An 18,907-nucleotide genomic window follows, 5' to 3' on the forward strand; every position below is an offset into this window, starting at 1 on the left:
CCTAGACTTTATGAATTTGCTCAGTCATTCTATTTAGGTTTTTTCCCCCCTTCCTTTCAACAAACACTCACAGTCCACCCCATTGAACCTTTGAACCTTTTCCCATTCATTCTGGCAGCGATGGACGTTGCCAGTGACCGAATGTCACTGCTCGACGCCATTTTCGATGATAATCCGGCGACGCTTTCCGCGCTGCTTCAGCAAGGCGAAAGTGCGACTTTGACAGCTTCTGAGCGAGAATCAGAGGCTGAGAATTACGGCGCGTCGCTGCTCATCAAGAGCATCCAGTACGGCCGAGCGCACGCGGCCCAGCTGCTGCTGTCAAGACTGCCGTTACTGGCCCGCGAGCCCGACTTGCGTGGCTGGCAGCCGCTGCATTGGTGCGCGGCAGTGGGCGACGAGGCGACCGCGCGGCTGCTGCTCAAGCGACACCGCGTGCCGCTGGACTCCCGCGACGAGGTTGGCCGCACGCCGCTCCATCTTGCAGCCAAGGAAGGTCGGGCGACGCTGGCTTTGCTGCTGCTGACTGCGGCGCGCGAGGCACAGCAGCCGCCGGAAGACCTGATACTGGCCACTGATGACAGGTCGCTGTCCCCGATTGAGACGGCGCGAGCGCACGGCCACGTCGTACTGGCGGACGCGCTGCAGGACATTGTCGGGCGGCCTCTCATGAACGAGATTCAAGATATGGCAGACGCAGCGCCGAGTCAGGAGGTGCAGAGCTGTTGCGCCAGCTCGGCGCCAACTCCGACGCCCATGCCCGTTGCGCCCATAGTGCCCATAGTGCCCATAGTGACCCAAGACGAAGTCGGAGAATGCGCAGCCAATGCCACGTCTATTGAATCCACCAATTCAACGGTAGAAGCGAAAGGTGGCTGTTGCGGCTCCAATAAGACCAGGATCCACATCGCTTCACACAAAATCATGCTGCACCGACACCTGTGGATGCTCACGGTTTTGTGAGCAACCGGCTGACGAGTTTACTCGCTTGCTCGGCCTTTGTTCGCTGTTTGACAAGAGCTGCACATGCGAGCAAGCCGGTTTTGTTTGTTGAACGATTGCAACTTGATTCGCGCCGGCCAAGACCAACTTTCACTCGGACACGATGGAGACAGGAGAGCTACCATTCTTTGAATTCCCATGTGTGATTGGACGGGCACGGCGAACAAGCGTTGACGAGCATCAAATGACCGCTGGGGGTTGAATGTGACCTGCAATGCAAATCGGAGCAGCGTAAACTGGATTCTGTTCCACTGTACTATCACTTTTTCCACTTGTACAAATATCATATACTTTTCCTACTGCTTGCATGCACTGCTTGTGAACTGATGTTGAAGCAAATTCTGTCCCCCAATTTGGAGTGCGCAGTCTTCACTTTTTTTAGTTTTCTTTGCTGACAGGTCGCCATCCCCATTCATCGTTCAAACCAAAGGCAAAAGAATGGGCTATCTTGATCTGCCGGGAATTACTGCCGCTCTGTTTGGCGGTGGATGCTGCGCGGTGCAGTTGCTCTTAACGCTTGCCGGGTTTGGCTGTGCGGGCTTGGCCGACCTCATTTTGTACCGCACGCTTCCGCTGGTGCTGACTCATGTCATTGCTCTGTATTTACTGGCCTCCAAGGCACCGACCGTGCGACCTGGTGCGGTTATTCGGGCAGCTGGCATGCTCGCGCTCGCCTACGCGCCCGAATTTACCTATTTGGTCGTTCCCACGTCTGCGGCATCAATCCAAGGCGAAATGCACTTTGCGGCTCTTATGGTGGATTCTGCTCTGCTGGCTCTTGCTGGGATGCTGTCGATCATGACCTCCGTGGCACCTCACGTCCAAGTGGTCCAAGTGGCTGAGAAGAAGGAAACTGCCGACTTGCCACGTCAGGCGAAAAGTCTGCCACGCCAGGCTGCCGTTGCTCGCGTGACTGTCTTGATTCTGATCGCCCTTGCTTGCTGCTTATCGACGGCCCTTTGTCTTCGCGGAACAAGTTGGACGAGTGCTGCGAGGTCGTTGGCGCATCCATCGGACGAAGCGCACAACGCAGCAGCGCTGCCAGCCGCCTGCTTTGCGCAAGTGCTCGTTGCCAGCATGAGTTGCGACGGCTGCCGGGCAAAGTTCCTGCAGGACTTGGAGGACGAGTTCCCGCAGATTGTCGTTCAGGACGGCGTGCCAAAGCGAGTGGTTCACGACGAAAGTCCAGTTGGGGCGACCCTGGTCATCACGAAGCAAGCACTGACGGATGAGCAGCTGACGGCAGTTCCTCGCATTGAAGCGCGGAAAGCGCGAGTCATTGTAACGACGCCGTTGTCGCCGTCGGCCTGCCTGCTCTGATCACAAAGCGCCGAGCATTGACTTGAAGTGGATTGTCAAAGTCGGAATTATTGGATTCATGTTCAGACTGTTTTGCGATTGGCTATCTCATCCGCTTGATGTACTAGTAGGTCGATCGAACATTTCTTCATTTGCAGCTCAAAGGAAACACACAGATAAGCCCTCCAAGCTCGAACGAAATTGGATCAAAAAGCACATCTCGCATTTTCACACCGAGTTGGTCGAAAGTGACTACGATTGTTGGTTGCCACTGGTCTCCACAGGGATGGCCTCGACAATGTCAAACAGTCCACGCAAGGGAATGCGTCGCTTCATCTGGAACCGAGAAAACTCGAGCAGGGCGTTAAACTCGTGCTGAGTGCGTTCCTTGGCGTCTCGGAAGACGACCAGCATTTGCATGTCCACGAAGCGCTTCAGACGCTCAAAGTAGGGATTGCGCGTTTCCATCACGGTCTCCACAAGCAGGAGCTTGGAATGTGACGGCATGTTTGCCCGCACGGCCTTCAAAATGTCCAGCGACGAAGTGTCATTCCAATCATGGATGATGCTACGAGAAACAGATCAAAAGAAAATAGATTAAAGATAGAGCCGTTGAGCTGCATGTGCGGTTCAATCTCCCAAAAAGCCAATACACGAACGACGACCATACTGTTTGAGCAGGTAGTAGTCGCACTCGACAGCAAGGGGCTGGAAAAAGTTTCCAGGCACAAACTTGATGCGGTCTTGCAGATGAACTTGCTCAAAGTATTCGCTGCAAACGAGCAAAATAGCATCCAAGCATTAGCAGCTCATCAAGAACGAGCGGCGGTTGTCAGCGCAAAAAAAACAAAACCCCCTCACTTTGCTTGAGTCTCCATGTGGGCCATATCGATAACGGTCGCAGTGGCGTTCGGGAAATCGGAAAGAATACCCGCAGCAACCGAACCAATGCCTCCACCTGCCAAGCGGAATCGCCAAAAAACCAAACGACAAAAAAATCAGACAAAGAGTTGCAATACCATCAAATGCTCGTTCAGGATTCATGGGGGCCCCTTTCTTGCGTCGGTCGTGACATACCAACATCACACAGGTGCAGCGGCCGCTTGTACTGGCGTACAAACTCCTTGAAGTCGTCTGCATACCCGAGCAGCAACGCCGGCGCAAAATTGGCAGAAATGCTGCGCATCGCAAGGTTGAAATTCGCCGACTTTTCGGGATTCTTGTCGTAAAAGCTCCAAACCTAGAGCATCACGCCAGTAGTGCATGGATCAAACTTGTGAGCACACCAGCCCAAAAGATAAACGGCCAAAAAAACTGCAAAAACTACAAAAACTACAAAAACTGACGTCGTCGCCATTCGCGAGCTCAAATGCAGAAAGCTTGTCGCGAATGCCATCGTGCAGGCGCGTCCAGCCAAGATTGATCTCGTCAGCATTGTGGAAGAGCATCGGAGCGACGGATGCCAGATTGTCAGCGCCTTGCGTGAAGAGCACTGAGAACTCATTCAAGTAGAATCTGCCCGTGTCTTGGTCCTTGTTGACAAACTGGTTTGCCGCCGCAAAGTCCAGCAATCTGCACAAGAGCTCAGGATCGACTGGCAGGCGTCGGATGGGAATCGGCCGGCGGTCGCGATCACGCTTGCGCATAAACACAACCAATTCCTCACAAGTGGTGCCGTTCTCGGCGGCTTCGGCCAGCCCGTCAAACACCTCCATCCGCGCCAGGGCAGCCAAGCCCTGTGTGAGGCCAAAGCCAAAGAGCGCCTCGAACGCACGCAGCGGCGCTGGCTTGACGGCAACCCCGAGCTGGTCGAGCACTGCCAGTCCAGCCTCGGCAATTTGAAGCGCCCAGCCCGGCGCAGCGAGCTCTGGCGGGGGCTCCTTGAGCGTCTGGAGCGCGTTCCTTGCCTGCTGGCCCAGCGATGGCCGCAGCACCACGGTCTGCAGTGCGACGGCGAGCACCACGACTGCGACGGCGACGATGGCAAACCCCTTCATCTCAGACTTGTGTGAACTCAAAAACAACCAAAAACGAAGAGTGCGCGCCAGCTTGATCTGAGTTTGTCTCATCGTTCAGTAACTCAAGCGAGGGACGGGGGTTAAGTGATACATGTATCGCGTGCTGTCGTGTGCATGGATTTTCCACGGTACAGTTGTACTCTGAGACTATTTCCGTTGCATGCCAGTCTCAGTATTTTGGCTTTTGTGGCACAATGCTCCTGACCCGAATTGGAAGTCAATGGCCGCGGATGACTCTGTCGCGCGTCGTCGCATCTCTCCAGCCGCACGCATCCCGCTTGCCATACGTTCGTAAGTCACTTTGCCTTGCAGTCTCGCATCGAAGCGCGTCGGGAACGGCAGCGATCGAGTCGAAGCACTCGACCAAAAAGGCGTGCTGTCATTCTGAATCCGTTCCACAGCAATCGGCACAATCCGCGCACTCCGCCCAGCCAGTGCCGCCAATGCAGCCACACCTCAATCCGTCGCACTCGCATGCACCTTCGCTGTCATCGTCTGGAGTGGCCTCAACAACAACAACAACAACAACAACGTCGTCCATGCTGACCACGTCATTCTGGTCGCACGTCCCATCGTGGCGCACTGCCGCTCTCAATACAAGCCGCTGCCTCGTGTTTTGCAGCCTGGGCGATCTGTCTGCGCTCTTCTACATGCAGTCCCAGCACATTGAGAGCAGTCCGCTGGTGATGGCGGTCTCAATGGCCGCCGGATTGCTCACCTCGTTTGGCGCTGAGACAATTCTGCTGAAACGCAACCAATCCGTGAGCAGCTGGTCCCAAGCCGCCAATCTCGCCGCCGGAATGAGCCTCATTTCCATGCTCGTCATGGAGGCCGCCATGAATATTGTGGATGTGCATCTCACGGGTGGGCATGTTCACCTCGACCGGCCCGAATGGTGAGTGAAACGAAAGACCTGCGGGAACTGCAGATTTCCACTCCGTTGTGCAGTAATTGTTCGGTGTTCATGTCACTCATTGCGTACTTTGGGGGGATATTTTGAACGTGGGGAATTTTTTGTTTTTGCTGATGTCGGGGTGGGGGCCACAACACAGGTGGCTTTCTGTCGCTGTCGCATTAGGTGCCGGCTTTGTGGCGCCGCTCCCGTACACTTATGCTCGATTGCGCAAACTGGGCAAATCGTGCCACTAAAGCGAGATGTCAATAGCATGCACTATGTGGGGTGGGTTGATTGTATTTCTACAACTTGCCATCCCAAAAAGTTCCAGACAAGACCAAAAGAAGCAACATGAAAATAGAAAAGAAAGATTTCAAATCATCGCGGGACGCTGGGGAAGGCACATGTTGTAGATGGCATCCTGAACGAAAAAGTCAGGACCCTTCCACACGCAACCAGCCTTTTCAATCACAGCAGTGGGTTCGTCGATGCCAGTGTAGTGCGGATCCAAAATCAAATATTTCACATCGCCAGTCTCCGCGTTGAAATCAACGCCAAGGATGGTGTGTGCGAGAACTCCGCCACCTGTTATGTGATGAAGATACAGTATTGAACCACGGACGGTTGAGCGAGCGGAGGCAATGAGATCAAGTCGGGTTTGTGGTTTTTTTTTTTGGGTCGCCTTTCTTTTTTGCATCCACCCAATCACTTTTCCCCCTTACCAATCATCACTGGCGAGCCCTGGGTCTCAAAATGCGCTGCCAGTTCTCGGGCTTTGTCAGCCATCTCGCGCCCTGCGTTCAGATTCATGATGCGGCTTGTAATCTGCCAACACGCAAAGCCAAATACAAAAGTTGAGTCAGCAACGCTGCTCATCACGTCTGGCCTTCGACGCCTGCCTTCACTGACATTGTAGCATTGGTCGAGGCAAATGCTGAGTTCAAACGATCCAATCCACTGAGTCGAGCCAATGAACGACTTGTCCTTGTCGCCAACTTGCACCAGGCACTCTTGGATTTCGCGATGGGTCATATCTGCACGAGTGGCGTAACCATTGTGACGCAGCCACGAGCAAATCGTTTGCAGGGATCGGTATGCGCAGCCCCAGCCCTGAAGTCAAGAAAGAAATGGAACGTCAGAACAGAAATGGAATGTCAGAACATGGAAAGCTGTGTTTGCGCCCAAAAGCAGGTGTAAGACGTACAGAATCATCCATACGGTCTTGTGTATAGTGGTAATAGCTGTATGGGCCATCCACAAGGGAAAGACGCCCACCAACAACTCCAGAAGGACCGAGTCGCTCGTGGACATTCAGCAACCGATCTAGCATGTTCAAGGTGACGGGCATCATCATCGTCATCATCAATTAGAGACCACAACTAACTGGTTTTCAAGATTCGGCTCGGAGCATAGAGAGAAAAAACTTACCGGATTGAACAGAAGTGCGGAAGGTTTGCAGATCAAATGCGTTGTTGGTCCGAAGCAGTGGTCGGTCAAGTGGAAGCAATAGCGCGTTGTGGTACTTGGTCCGCGTTGTTTCTGTGGTCAAGTGGCGACAATCAGAACAAACCAAATGCGTCACAAGAGCAATTCGCCGAGCGACGATTGTGCCCTACTGTATGATTCGTGGTCTTGACTCTCTCCGGGAAAAGGTGTGCTGGCAGTGGGATAGCAGACTCGAACCAGAAACGGGAACTGGGCGAGTTTAAAATGGTACGGAACCGATGCTTTGGCTCCATGCTGCGTTGATTCAAGGTGCACCAAAGCGAGGACAGGGTGAGTTCAAGCAAAATCAAAAAGAGAGTGGCGACAATCCTCAAGACGACGGCGGTGCATACATGCATGACGAGATCATCCACAGACGAGTACAGCGCAGAGGTGATGGCTGCCAAAACGGCCTGCTGTGTGGCCGCTGGACTCTCGTTCCATGGCACGTATGCGATCGCTTCAACCGGAAGCTGGAACATGGCAAGGGGCTTATCTGCAGTTGCGCGTTGAACAATGAATGAGAGTATTCTCAAACAAACAAACAAAACAAACAAAACAAGCAAAACAAAACAAACAAAAACAAACTCAACCCGATGCTCTTTGCATACCACTCTCGCGTTCGCAGGTCAGGATGGGAGCCAATGGCACGGATGATGTCAAGGTTGATGGGCGCAACAGACGAACACTCAGCTTTTCGGGCAAAGCTGCGTGAGTGGGAGCGCGACCGCCTTTGCGGGGAGTAGCCGCGCCAGTAACGCGTTGCGTCTCATCGAGAACAGCCTGCCGCAAACTGCCTTGAGTGTCCGATGCAACCAGCAGAGATCCTTGTTGAGAGGACGACGCTGCAAACGACAATTGCATCATGGAAGTGCGCAACGAGGCGAGGAAGGTTTGCACACGAGCGTGCAACTGAGCGAGGCCCAGTGACCCTGTTGTCAAAAAAAAAAAAAAAAAAAAAAAGTCGTGGATGGAGTGAGCAAGAACACACGCTTCGGGCTCCCGTCAACGTGCACTCATCCCAAAACAAACAAACAAACAAAAAAAAAGGACGTGTACCAGCAGGAACGTAAAACTTGTCCGTGAGCAACCGGATGTGGAAAAGGGCGTGATCTTGGCGAAACTTGTCCTCCGCCGTGCGTCCAACCTGGACATCCGAGATGACGGTAGCATCGCCATTCTCCAGCACTCGGTAGAACTGGCACGACGTCTCCTCGACCACCGCGACAATCACTGCAGTTTCACCCTTGAATCCGCCCTGCACTCGCCGTGCCTGTGAATTCCAATTCCATAAACCCCGCTTCAACCAGTGAGTCTCAGAAATCATGAAAAATATATACTTTTTGTTGTTTTTGTTGGCTCTGTCTGAGAATACTGGAGGCGGGGCTCACCTGGCGAGCATCTTCTGCTGCGTTTGCAATCTGCTTGGGATCCGAGCTCGTCAGAAACGCGCCTCCAACAACGAGACCTGCCACAAACACAGAGAAAAATGGACTGTGTGAGTACAGACAAGTCGTGGATGAGTGGGGAGGGGGATCAGGGTTTGGTACCGGATGGAAGCAGTGAGACGACCTCGCGGGACGACAGCGCACCCCCGCGCGATGTGCACAGGGCAGCGAGCACAGTGGTCAATGATGGTGATGATGGTGACGATTCAGAAGGAAGAACGGTCGCGGCGGGCGAGACGAGCAGACCGCGGAAGAGCGACGCGTCTGTGCCGCGGTTTCGAAGCAGAGCGTCAACCACGCGCTGCGAGACTGAGAGTTGGTGCATTTTGAACAATGATAAATGAGGAATGATTAATCGAGAATGAATGTGGATGGAACTTGTGTGAGACGGCAACAAACAAAGTGAAAAAGAAAAAAAGTAGGCTCAAATTCGTACAATAGTGCAAAAGCAGCAATCGAGTACAGCAGAAACACAGTCAGCGCAAAGGCACGTTCAATCATGAATCACAGTGTGAATGGGAGCATGGATGCGATGAGCGGTTTTTTGCTGGTAAGGATGCTGGAGTTTGTGAAGCACATTTTGTGTTGGCTTGTTTTTTGTTTTTGGTCTTTGGTTTTCGTTAGGTGGCGTTTTGGGTTTTTCTAACACGGAAGGCTGCTCGCGATGAACGCTGTCACGGAGATCATTCTAGCCAGCTGGCCTCAACGATAGCTTTGACCTTCTTTTCGTACTCGCGCTTGTTCTCCTGGTAGAGCTGGGCGGCTGCCGAGTTGGCAGGACTGTTGGGGTTTGGCTCATCCAACAAGGACTGAGAAGCAAGAAGGAGAAACAAGGTGAGACAAAGACAGTTCTCGTGCAACAAGAGCTGATGCAAAGCAAAGAGCGATAAAACAATAGATACCTGAATAGAAGTCAAGATTGCAGCAACATCGTAGGTTGGACTCCAGCGGTTTTGCAAGATATCCAAGCAGATACCACCATCGGCGTAAACTAGACGAGCGCAAAGAGAGAGGGAGAAACAAAGTCAACTATCGCATGAATCGAAGCGAATGGCGGCGACGACGACTGCTTTTTACCGTTCGGGTGGAACATTTGAGAGACAAACTTGACGGTTGGTGGGCGGTTTGGATAGTTTTCCGTGAATTCGAGTGAGAGCTTGAATGTTCCATCTTCAAACGGCGTGCCTTCCGGACTGCGACCGATGCACAGAGTGTTCATACGTGAGCATGTAAAAACCGAATGGCTTGGTTTCTCTGCTGGACGCCCCCCCTTTTTTTTTCTTGTTGGTCAAATTCTTACCCAAAGATGACAGCGTTCCAAACCATAATGTTGTTATCTGTGGGAGCACCGCTGACGCCTGCGGGCGGATCGTCCTGCAGACTGCAATGACATCAAGTGAGGAAAACAAAGTGAGCGTTTCAGATCAACATTGACTGCAAGCCGGCCACCACTTGTCCTCCTCTCTCCTGCTTATTGAAGGGGTACTGGTATTGAACGTTGAGCTGAAAGAGCAACATTCAAAAGTGAAGGGGGGGGGTTTCCATCGTGAGACAGACGAGCAATGCAAAGCGCGATAGTAGTCCAGCGAGAAGCAGAGCCGCACTCCGTTGTTTGCCGTTCTTCACAGCACTTCATCATCATTATCATCATCATCATTCATCATCATTCATCATCATCATGATTGCTGGTAATGTTAAAAGTGAAACTCGAGCGTTGAAGCGACAGACAGCAAAAAAAAAAAAAAAAGAAAAAAGAAAAAAGAAAAAAAAAAAAAAAAAAAAAAAAAAAAGAGGTTCTTTTTTGCTTTTTGTTGCTTTTTTGCTTGTTGTTCGCTGTTTTTGCGTTGCGTTCCGTTTTGTGTTGACTTTCGTGTGAGTTTCGCTCTTCAACGTTTTGCGCCGCGTTTTCATGTTGTTGTTGTGGTTGTCGTGGATTTAAGAAAGAAGACAAAAAGAAACGAAAACGAAAAAAAAAAAAAAAAAAAAAAGATGACGAAAGACAATGGAAAAAAGCATAAATGAAAAATAAAAAAATAAAAAAAAAGCAATAAAAAAAAAAAAAAAAAAGCGAACAACGCAGTGAACAAAAGTCACAAAGTTGAAGAAAGAGAGCGACGATTGAGGATGAAGATGAGAATGAACGGAGAGAGAGAGAGAACGGAAGAAGAGAAGGGAGAGAGAACGGAAGGTGAACGGAGAGAGGGAGAGAAGGGGGTACCGCTTAAAGTCGCGCATCAAACGACGCCGTGCTTTGGTGCTCATTGCTTGAAGTGGTTGCTGATCAAGTGAAGGAACAAAAGGAAGAGTGGAGAAACACATTTGAAAAAAACTACTCAGAAAAGAACGACTCAGAAAAGAACGACTCAGACAATGAAACAAAAAAACGCACAGCAAAGCTGTTGTTGGAAATGGAACAAAGCAAAAGCTCAGAGCCAACGATCTTTGACCGACAGACCTGGAACTCAACTTGGAAATTAGACTACAAGAGAGCATGCTGGAATGAATGCGAAAGCACTGTACCGTTTGATGATGAAAATAAGGGCAGATCGATCAGGATTCTTGATATGCGCAGATTTTGGGCAGCACCGTTGCGTTGGAGCTGCTGCTACTGCTGTGTGTGTGGGTGTGTGTGTCGATGCGTGCGGATTGGTAGTAACCTCTTACATGTTGTACAGTAAGTAGCGTTTGCAAGTTTTCTCGATGGGATAGACACCCTCAGGCCGAAACAGCATCTGCTTTTCGAGATCGAATGCCTCTCGAAAGATCGCGCAACTGCAACCTGACCCGGAACTTACCCTGGAAGTAGGGAGCATGCTAGAACGGGTGCGGAAGTATCGTGGACTGCATGAATGCAGTGAAGAGCGAGGGAATGACTGGCTCTCGGAGGCAGTTGCTCCATCGGTAAGCTCAGAAACTTTATTGGGCCGCCGACAGAACTGAAGAAAGCAACGAGGGAGCAAAACGAGAAACATGCACAAAAGATGGAGAATCACAGAAGAAAACCAAAAAATAAAACAACGAATCGACAACTGGCAGGCCAGCCCAACTCACGCCAACAACGCAAAAGGTGCTAATTTGCGATCGACGCGTAATCGACGCTTCCGATCGGCTTGGAGGGTGCAACAGCTACCGTCGCGTAAGCGGTCGGCGAGGACTCGGGCACGCGCACAGATGAGGGATTGGGCAACGAAGGCGTGGCGTACTGGACACCGCTGGATGGTGCGGATACTGCTGCTTCGGTATACAGCACTTCCGCCGAACCCACAGGAGCCTGGTGGGGCTTGGTGTCAACATTTTCGTACAAGATAGGGTTGCCAGGAGGCGCGTACACTCCTGCAAAGGTTGGGTTTGCATACTGTGACACCGTGCCGCTCGATTCCGGCTCGCGGAGTTTGTTGGCCGAGCTGGTAGTTGCCAATGCCTTTGGTGAGCGACGACGACGAAACAGCACAAACAGCGCAATCAACAAGAGGAGAGCCAGCACTCCAATAACGACTCCGAGAATAAGAGGCAGAGAAGATGAATCGCTAGGTTCGTTTGGGGCATTGGACGCAGCAGATGCAGCAGATGTCTGCCATGCAGATGAAGCACTGGCGCCAGATGCAGACGCTTGCGATGCTGAGGATGCAGTAGCAATGGAAGCAACGGACGCCGACAGAGCAGATGTGGCGGACACGAGAGACGCAATTGAAGCAGAGGCGGTCGAGGCAGTCGCAGCGGATGCCGTGGCGACGGAAGCGACTGACGCAGCGGAGGCAGAGTGGGTGGACGCGATGGATGCGGCCGATGCAGAAGAGATGGAAGCGAGCGAAGCGCATTGTCCACTCAGCAACACGTAACCGTCATAGCACTGAGTGCACACAGTGGATGATGAGCAGATCAGACAGTTGACTGGGCAACACGCAGCGGACCCAGCAGCATAGCAGGTGGCACAGGCTGTATCACACTCTGTCAAATAAATGTCGGTGAAATGATCACATGGGAGGATTGCAGTCACCTCGGAACTTACTGTACGGTTGGGACGCGTTGCCGTAGGTGCTGGGCGGAGCGACAGTGTTCCCACCAAAGGTAAAGTTGTTGGGGCTCAGATATGGCAATGACTGAGACAAACCCACACCATTTGGCAGGCCCTTGAACAATCCAGGAGGCAAAGTGATCAAGGGATTGCCGCTCAAAGCCCTAGCAGTAGCTTGAAGTGAGAAAAGCATCAAAGCACGTTCAATGAGAGTTGCTACTTGCAATGTAGTCAGCGACGTCAAGCCAGGAAATGCAGAGGCGGAAATGCTGGTGATCCGATTATTCTGCAAATATCTACAGATGGAATTGTAAATGAGTGAGCCGCTTGCAAGTAATGCTTCATGTCTTGGCGCGCTTACAGAAAGTTCAGCGACGCCAAGCCAGGAAATGCAGAGGCGGAAATGCTGGTGATCTGGTTGTTGGCCATGGATCTACGCAAACGAGTGAGCCATTTGTGGGGAAAACCCGTCCTGCCTTTGCTTGCTTACAAGAAGATCAGCGAAGGCAGGCTTGCGAGAGCAGAGACCGGAATGGCGGTGAGCTGATTGTTGGGCATGACTCTACCAAAAAAAGTCGCAGACGATTCAGCCGTTTGTGCTTGATTGCTCCTGGCTTCGTTTGCTTACAAAACCATCAACGCAGCCAGGCTTGTGAATGCGTTTGCAGAAATGGTGGTGATCTGGTTTCCGGACAGTTCCCTAGAGACAAAGTCGCAAACGAGTGAGTCGTTTGTGCGTTCGATTCCGCGGGTCTTTGTTTCCTTACAAGAAAGTCACCGCAGGTAAGCCTGTGAATGCGTCTGCGACAATGCTGGTGATCTGGTTCTCGGACAGTTCCCTAGAGACCAAAGTCGCAAACGAGTGAGGCGTATGCCTGTGGTGCTTTGCGTCTTTGCTCGCCTTACAATGAACTCAGCGCGGAAAGGCCCGTGAATGCGTTTGCAGAAATGCTTGTGATCTTATTGTCTTTCAAAGACCTTCAGATGGAGTCACAAACAAATGAGCCGTATGTCTGTGGTCCTTCGTGTCTTTGCTTGCTTACAGGTAAGTCAGCGCGGTGAGGCCAGTGAATGCGTTTGCGGAAATGCTTGTGATGTTGCCAGCGCCAAGACTCCTGCAGATGAAGTCGCAAGCCAGTGAGCCATTTGTGTGTAGCTTCTTTTGTCTTTGCTTGCCTACAAGGTTCCCAATGCGGATAGGCTTGCGAATGTAGAGGCAGGAATGCTGGTCAGCTGGTTGTCGTGCAGATTCCTAGGGTCAAAGTCGTAGAAGTGGTGAGTTTATGTGTGACCGCTATGCTTGGTTTGGCTTACTTACAGATCAGTCAGCGCAGTCAGGCCTGTGAATGCGTTGGCAGAAATGCTGGTGATCAGGTTGCTGAGCAGAGCTCTACAGATCGAGTCGCGAACAAGTGAGCTGTGTGTGTGTGTGTGTGTGTGTGTGTGTGTGTGTGTGTGTGTGTGTGTGTGTGTGTGTGTGTGTGTGTGTGTGATGTATCTTTGCTTTGCTTACAAGTACTGCAGCGCAGTCAGGCCTGAGAATGCGTCTGCAAGAATGCTGGTGATCAGGCCTGAGAATGCGTCTGCAAGAATGCTGGTGATCTTGTTCAGGCTCAAGTACCTACAGATAGAGTTGTAGTCAGTGAGCCGTGCGGGCTTAAATTTTCATAGCTTGGCTGGCTTACAGGGATTGCAGTGCAGTCAGGCCCAAGAATGCGTTTGCAGGTATGATGGTGAATTGATTGCTCTCCAGAGCTCTACAGAGATAGAGTTGAGACAAGTGAGCCATCTACGTGTAATTCTTTACTTCTTTGCTTGCTTACAAGAGAGTTAGCGCAGTCAGGTCCAGGAATGCGTTTGCTGAAATTGTGGAAATCTGGTTGTTACGCAGATCCCTTCAGATAGATTTGTCAACGAGTGAGCCGCTTGAGTATGCCTGTGTATGTGGTTGTGTTTCATCAAACTTACAAGGAAGTCAGTGCGGTCAGGCCTGTCAGTGCGTTTGCAGAGATGTTGGTGATCTGGTTGTTGTACAGTTGCCTAACGAGTACGCGGGTTAGAAGCATTGCTGCGATTCAAAGACACTGAACGGCAACACCTACAGCTCTGTTGTATCGACTGGGATTGCATCAGGAATGGCTGAGAGTGATTTGCCACTGCATTTGACAATAGTTGAGGTGCAATTGCACACGCCGCCAGTGCCACAGGCATTGACTGCTTGTGCCAACTGGGCGTGATGAATCACGCAGAGCAGCAAAAGTATGCCAAAGGCAAATCCCTTCAGTGTCATCTGAGAATGGTAGAATGCTTTACAGAGTGAGCTCGCTGGTGTTCTGCTTCAACACTCAACTACAAACTGCAGCGTCACAGTGCAGAGGCCGCGTGTGTGTGTGGATGGAAGGAAGTTGCGCAGTTGGCTGCTCGCCTGTCCTTTCCCCCCCCCCCGCCCTCCCAGCGCGCGCTTCTTGTTCACTTGCACCGGTTGTAACTGGCAAACTGACTGTGCCTTCATGGCCTTGGCAGCAAATGCTGGTGACGCATCCGCTTGTCGGCAGATCTTGCGACTGAATTTGTGTTGTTTTTGTTGTTTTGTTGTTGTTTTTGTCGTTGTTGTTTTTGTTGTGGTGGAGGTTGATGCAAAGTCTCGAGATCAGTCGCAGAGCCCCGCTGTTCCCGTCGCCCCACCCATCCCTCTTCTTCTTGTTGATTCTATTAGCTGGTGCAGCACACTCGACGCATTCGATGGGCTGGGGAGACACAGACAGCGAAGGTGGGTGCATTGCGGAGGAACCGACTTTTGTTGTTTGTTTTTGTTGTTTTTGCGAAAACAAAATTCTGTTCCCATGCGTGCTCGGTTGCGTCGTCGTTGCTCCACTCTTCCAACGAAAGCGAGCAAAGATCGAACGAGAAGAGAATAGGAGTGGTGCTGCTTGAGCTTGACGATGGCTTACTTTGAACAATGCGAAAGAGAACAGAGTCGAAGTGAAACGAGAGGAAGGAGAAGAAATGAAAGAAGAAGCAGAAAGAAAGAAAGAAAAAAAAAAAGGAGTAATTGGGCACCGTTTTGATCTACGGCGATTTGGGGCACCCCGAATTTGATCTCCGTTCCAAGTTTGGACTTTGTTTGGCCTTCATTCTACTTTGCTGGCTCTGTGTGTGTGTGTGTGAAGCTGCACAGTGCAGATCATTCGTAGTGTGCGACTCTGCGCTACGTCTGAGGAGGATGGGCAAACAGAAGGGAGAGAGAATTTAGAGAGAGGAGAGAAACTACAAAGAAGCCAAAACACCCAAAAACCAAAACCCCCCGCTTCCGCTTCGATGATCACGGCACATCGTCCACCTGCGGAAAAATAGATCTGCCAGTGGAGTGCTTCGCTCAGTGCAATTCGCGATGAGTCAAACTGAAGCAGACAGCCCGGTCTCCCCTCATTCCTCCCTACGTTTGTATGAACACATTCAAATTCGCGCTGTAACCACGGTTCTGGGCAAGGTCGTTCCACAAACATCAGCATAGCCAATACAATACGGATGTCGTGAGTTTTCCGCTATCCAAATGGTGCGGACCACTACCCATCGCTCAGCTCAACTGTCACACCCCAATTTGCATCGATTGGTCTTTCTCTCACGCTTCGCCGATAGTTACGATCAACGATCAACCCTCAAGAGCAGACGAACATTCAACAATGAACACGGACGAGATGGAACTAGTACTCATGTAGAATGGTACGGGGAGAGAAAAACTGTGCTTGCATCAACGAACAAAGCAGAAAAGTCATCGTAAACCAAAATTTGCTTAACTTCCCTCTTGCTCTCCGGTTTTCTCGTCAGTAAACTTGGCGGCACGCTTCTCGGCAAACGCAGTCATGACCTCGGCACAATCCTTCCGGCCGAAAGTCAAGTGGAAGAGACGATAGTTGGTTTGTCAAAGTCTCGCCGATTTCGCCCCGGCCCCCCAAACAGCTCACTTCTCGCTCCAAAGTTCTGGTCACCTCGCATAATAGATTTATTTTTAATTGTCACATTGAAGTTTTCTTTTGCATCGACGCGCACGTCCGAAGGCTGATGGGGGTGGGTGGGTTGCTGGCTGAGCAAAGACAAGCGCGGCGCTCAAAATAGCTCGCTCGTCCTTTTTAAGCCACATTTCTAGGTCAGTTTCGTTCGCTCAGTCCTTCATTGTCTTCCCCTTCTGGACTTTTGGTTTCCTTCCATCAGAAACAAGACTCGCAACCATGCAAAATATCAAGTGCACCATTGTCGGTGATGGCAGCGTTGGCAAGTCTTGCTTGGCCATTTCGTACACGACCAACGCCTTCCCTGGCGAGTATGTTCCCACGGTAAAGCGCGCCGAGCCCCCCACCCCCCGCCTCAGTCCATCTCGCATGCCCACATGTTGAACCGTCAGTAGATAGAGAAGATGAAATCGCTGGCGCGATTTGACGTCCGCGCTTCGCGCGGGTGAGAGTGACCGAGGGTAACCTCGATTTTAGATCCCAATCAATATAGACTAATGTTTCTTGTACTGCTGGTACTACTGCTATGTCAGGTGTTTGACAACTACTCGGCCAACGTCATGTGCGACGGCCGCCCAGTCAATCTCTCGCTTTGGGACACGGCGGGACAGGAAGACTACGACCGACTTCGCCCGCTGTCCTATCCGCAAACCGACGTGTTTTTGGTCTGCTTTTCCGTGATTTCTCGCTCGTCGTTTGAAAACATTGCAGCGAAATGGGTGCCCGAGCTCAACCACCACGCTCCCGGCACCATCCTCGTGCTTGTTGGCACGAAAGGCGATTTGCGAGATGACACCGACACTCGAGCTCGCCTTGCGGCGCGTGGAACGAGCGTTGTGTCGATTGCCGAAGCGCAGGCCATGGCGCGCAGCGTTGGTGCCAACGCCTACGTTGAGGTCAGCGCTCTCACCCAAGCCAACGTCAAGCAACTGTTCGATCAGGTCATTCGCGCCACCCTGAGTCCCACCAGGTCCAAGCGCAAGAACGTCAAGACGATCGTGGGACGAAGCGGCGAGCGAATTGAGATTCCGCTGCCTCCTCCGCTGCCCAAAGGTGTGCCGGCGCCGTGGATTAACGTGTCCACGTCCACGATTGCAGAAGACATGCGCAAGCTGTTGAACTCTCCATATGCGGCTGATGTGAGCATTCAATGCGGCGCGACAACCTTTCATGCGCATCGCATCGTGCTGGCGTCAGCCTCTCGTTTCTTCCGGCGTCTGTTCCACATTGCGCACACCGACACCGATCCTCGCAACTTTCTCGATCATGCGCGTGTCAACTCGCGCCAGATCTCAGGCCTCGAAGGCATTGAAGTCAGCGGCATGCCGCCCGCGTACGACGAGAGCGATGCGAAGCCTGGATTTGCCCCAGCTCGTCCGGCACCTGCGCCGCCGGCAGGCACCTCTCGCGGCATGACGCTGGCCGAGGCAAATGCCGCGAGTGCTGCTCTGTCTCCAAGTGCAGTTCAAGCATTCAACGCATCGTCCAGCATCAACGCGCTTGGCACGCATGTCACGATTCGCGTGGCAGCCTCAGCCGTGTCTGCACCTGTCATGCTCAAGGTTCTCGAGTTCTTGTACACCGGCTTGGCATCCTTTGACGACAAGAACGACCACGTGCGAGAGACGTCGACTGCTTCCTCGTTGTTTGATCTTGGCGAGCTTTCCACCATTTGCCAAAACGTGCTCGAAGACGATCAAGAGCTCAATCCCAGCATTGGTATGCATTTCGAGTTGTGGCCGTGTTGTTACTTGCGTGTGCTTGTGCTTGCAGGTGACCTGGAGCGAGCAGGAGGGACAGAAAGAGAGACACAGAAAGAGATTGAGCGCTGACCTTTTAACCCCTTCTCCCCCTCGTACAGGCACTTGGCTCAATGACCAAACGGGCCAGGTCATGAACCAGCTCTTCCTCAACAACAAACTGCTGGCCGATGCCCAGTTCCAGTTTGCAGACGGTCGCACCATGTACGTGCACAAGGCCATGCTGGCAGCTCGATGCCCATTGTTGGACGTGCTTGGCCACGACAGCAATCCCACAGCGCTCCAGACGATTCGCCTGTACGAACAGGAAGAGGTGCTTGATGTCTTGCGGCCCTTCATGGAATTCTTGTACTCGGACCACGCTACGATCGACACACGCACCGCCAACCCGGCCACCTTGCTCATCATTGCCGATCGGTACGAAGTCAAGCGCCTGGTCACATACTGCGAGCTGCACGTCTCCAAGGCGATTGAACGAGAGACTGCTAGCCGGGTTGCCAAGGCCGAGATCGATGTCATCGGACTGATGGGGGTGGCGCGCAAGTGCGACGCCGAGCAGCTGGTTGCGTTCTGCAAACACTTTATCTGCACCAACTATTCGGCCATGTGCAAGCGTCCCGAGTACCGTTTGCTCGATGCTGGCACGCGCACGTACTTGTACAATCAGCAATGGCCTCCGCTGAGCTATCTGGCTCAGGTGGAGGAGTACGAGGCTCGTGTTGCCGAACTGACCAAGATGAGCAAAACCAAGGCTGCCCGCGCCAGCAAGGCCCCCTCTTCCTCGTTCTCTGTCGCGCCTGAAGGGATTGCAGTTGGTGCAGATGAAGGTGTCGCTGGATCTCGTTGTTGCATGATGTAGGCAGTCGGAATGTCAATTGTACAAAAGTTGTAAAATGTGAAAACAAAAAACACTGGTTTGTTTGAAGGATACAGTGTTTCCCTGCCCATTCCACAATGACTCTACAGAGTAGCCCT

At 52.0% G+C, this 18,907-nt stretch overlaps 8 protein-coding genes across 8 annotated transcripts; 4 read left to right on the plus strand and 4 right to left on the minus strand.

The window, feature by feature from the left end:
* Positions 1-35: 35 nt before the first annotated feature.
* On the plus strand, positions 36-1,348 carry CAOG_07571 (hypothetical protein). Its single transcript, XM_004343395.2, has one exon. The coding sequence runs from the start codon at positions 121-123 to the stop codon at positions 961-963; it is 843 nt and encodes a 280-aa protein (XP_004343445.2). The 5' UTR covers positions 36-120; the 3' UTR covers positions 964-1,348.
* Positions 1,349-1,370: 22 nt separating this feature from the next.
* Positions 1,371-2,391, plus strand: CAOG_07572 (hypothetical protein). Its single transcript, XM_004343396.2, has one exon. It carries the CDS (start codon positions 1,441-1,443, stop codon positions 2,320-2,322), a length of 882 nt encoding a protein of 293 aa, XP_004343446.2. The 5' UTR covers positions 1,371-1,440; the 3' UTR covers positions 2,323-2,391.
* Positions 2,392-2,553: 162 nt separating this feature from the next.
* CAOG_07573 (hypothetical protein) lies at positions 2,554-4,370 on the minus strand (the record flags this gene model as incomplete). The annotated part of the gene is made up of 5 exons (XM_004343397.1): positions 2,554-2,869; positions 2,972-3,073; positions 3,163-3,259; positions 3,379-3,541; positions 3,648-4,370. The coding sequence occupies 5 exons, from the start codon at positions 4,368-4,370 to the stop codon at positions 2,554-2,556; spliced, it is 1,401 nt and encodes a 466-aa protein (XP_004343447.1).
* Positions 4,371-4,495: 125 nt separating this feature from the next.
* CAOG_07574 (hypothetical protein) lies at positions 4,496-5,597 on the plus strand. Its single transcript, XM_004343398.2, has 2 exons — positions 4,496-5,214; positions 5,372-5,597. The coding sequence occupies exons 1-2, from the start codon at positions 4,514-4,516 to the stop codon at positions 5,466-5,468; spliced, it is 798 nt and encodes a 265-aa protein (XP_004343448.2). The 5' UTR covers positions 4,496-4,513; the 3' UTR covers positions 5,469-5,597.
* Positions 5,526-8,489, minus strand: CAOG_07575 (Ufm1-specific protease 2). The gene is made up of 11 exons (XM_004343399.2): positions 8,250-8,489; positions 8,091-8,167; positions 7,759-7,972; positions 7,311-7,631; positions 7,053-7,195; positions 6,831-6,954; positions 6,643-6,753; positions 6,419-6,537; positions 6,124-6,324; positions 5,937-6,039; positions 5,526-5,799 (listed from the first exon to the last, which is right to left on the minus strand). Exons 1-11 carry the CDS (start codon positions 8,470-8,472, stop codon positions 5,588-5,590), a joined length of 1,848 nt encoding a protein of 615 aa, XP_004343449.1. The 5' UTR covers positions 8,473-8,489; the 3' UTR covers positions 5,526-5,587.
* Positions 8,490-8,568: 79 nt separating this feature from the next.
* CAOG_07576 (ubiquitin-conjugating enzyme HR6A) lies at positions 8,569-10,453 on the minus strand. Its single transcript, XM_004343400.2, has 5 exons — positions 10,366-10,453; positions 9,448-9,528; positions 9,225-9,340; positions 9,050-9,138; positions 8,569-8,956 (listed from the first exon to the last, which is right to left on the minus strand). The coding sequence occupies exons 1-5, from the start codon at positions 10,407-10,409 to the stop codon at positions 8,831-8,833; spliced, it is 456 nt and encodes a 151-aa protein (XP_004343450.1). The 5' UTR covers positions 10,410-10,453; the 3' UTR covers positions 8,569-8,830.
* Positions 10,454-11,217: 764 nt separating this feature from the next.
* Positions 11,218-14,452, minus strand: CAOG_07577 (hypothetical protein; the record flags this gene model as incomplete). Its single annotated transcript, XM_004343401.1, has 16 exons — positions 11,218-12,038; positions 12,157-12,247; positions 12,383-12,458; positions 12,524-12,595; positions 12,653-12,724; positions 12,791-12,862; positions 12,930-13,001; positions 13,069-13,140; positions 13,206-13,277; positions 13,343-13,414; positions 13,481-13,552; positions 13,676-13,783; positions 13,848-13,919; positions 13,986-14,057; positions 14,131-14,202; positions 14,265-14,452. The coding sequence occupies 16 exons, from the start codon at positions 14,450-14,452 to the stop codon at positions 11,218-11,220; spliced, it is 2,076 nt and encodes a 691-aa protein (XP_004343451.1).
* Positions 14,453-16,348: 1,896 nt separating this feature from the next.
* Positions 16,349-18,873, plus strand: CAOG_07578 (rho GTPase). The gene is made up of 3 exons (XM_004343402.2): positions 16,349-16,496; positions 16,706-17,891; positions 18,034-18,873. The coding sequence occupies exons 1-3, from the start codon at positions 16,392-16,394 to the stop codon at positions 18,789-18,791; spliced, it is 2,049 nt and encodes a 682-aa protein (XP_004343452.2). The 5' UTR covers positions 16,349-16,391; the 3' UTR covers positions 18,792-18,873.
* Positions 18,874-18,907: the final 34 nt, after the last annotated feature.

This window comes from Capsaspora owczarzaki, assembly GCF_000151315.2.
Source record: "Capsaspora owczarzaki ATCC 30864 unplaced genomic scaffold supercont2.14, whole genome shotgun sequence".
Lineage (NCBI taxonomy): Eukaryota > Filasterea > Ministeriida > Capsasporidae > Capsaspora > Capsaspora owczarzaki.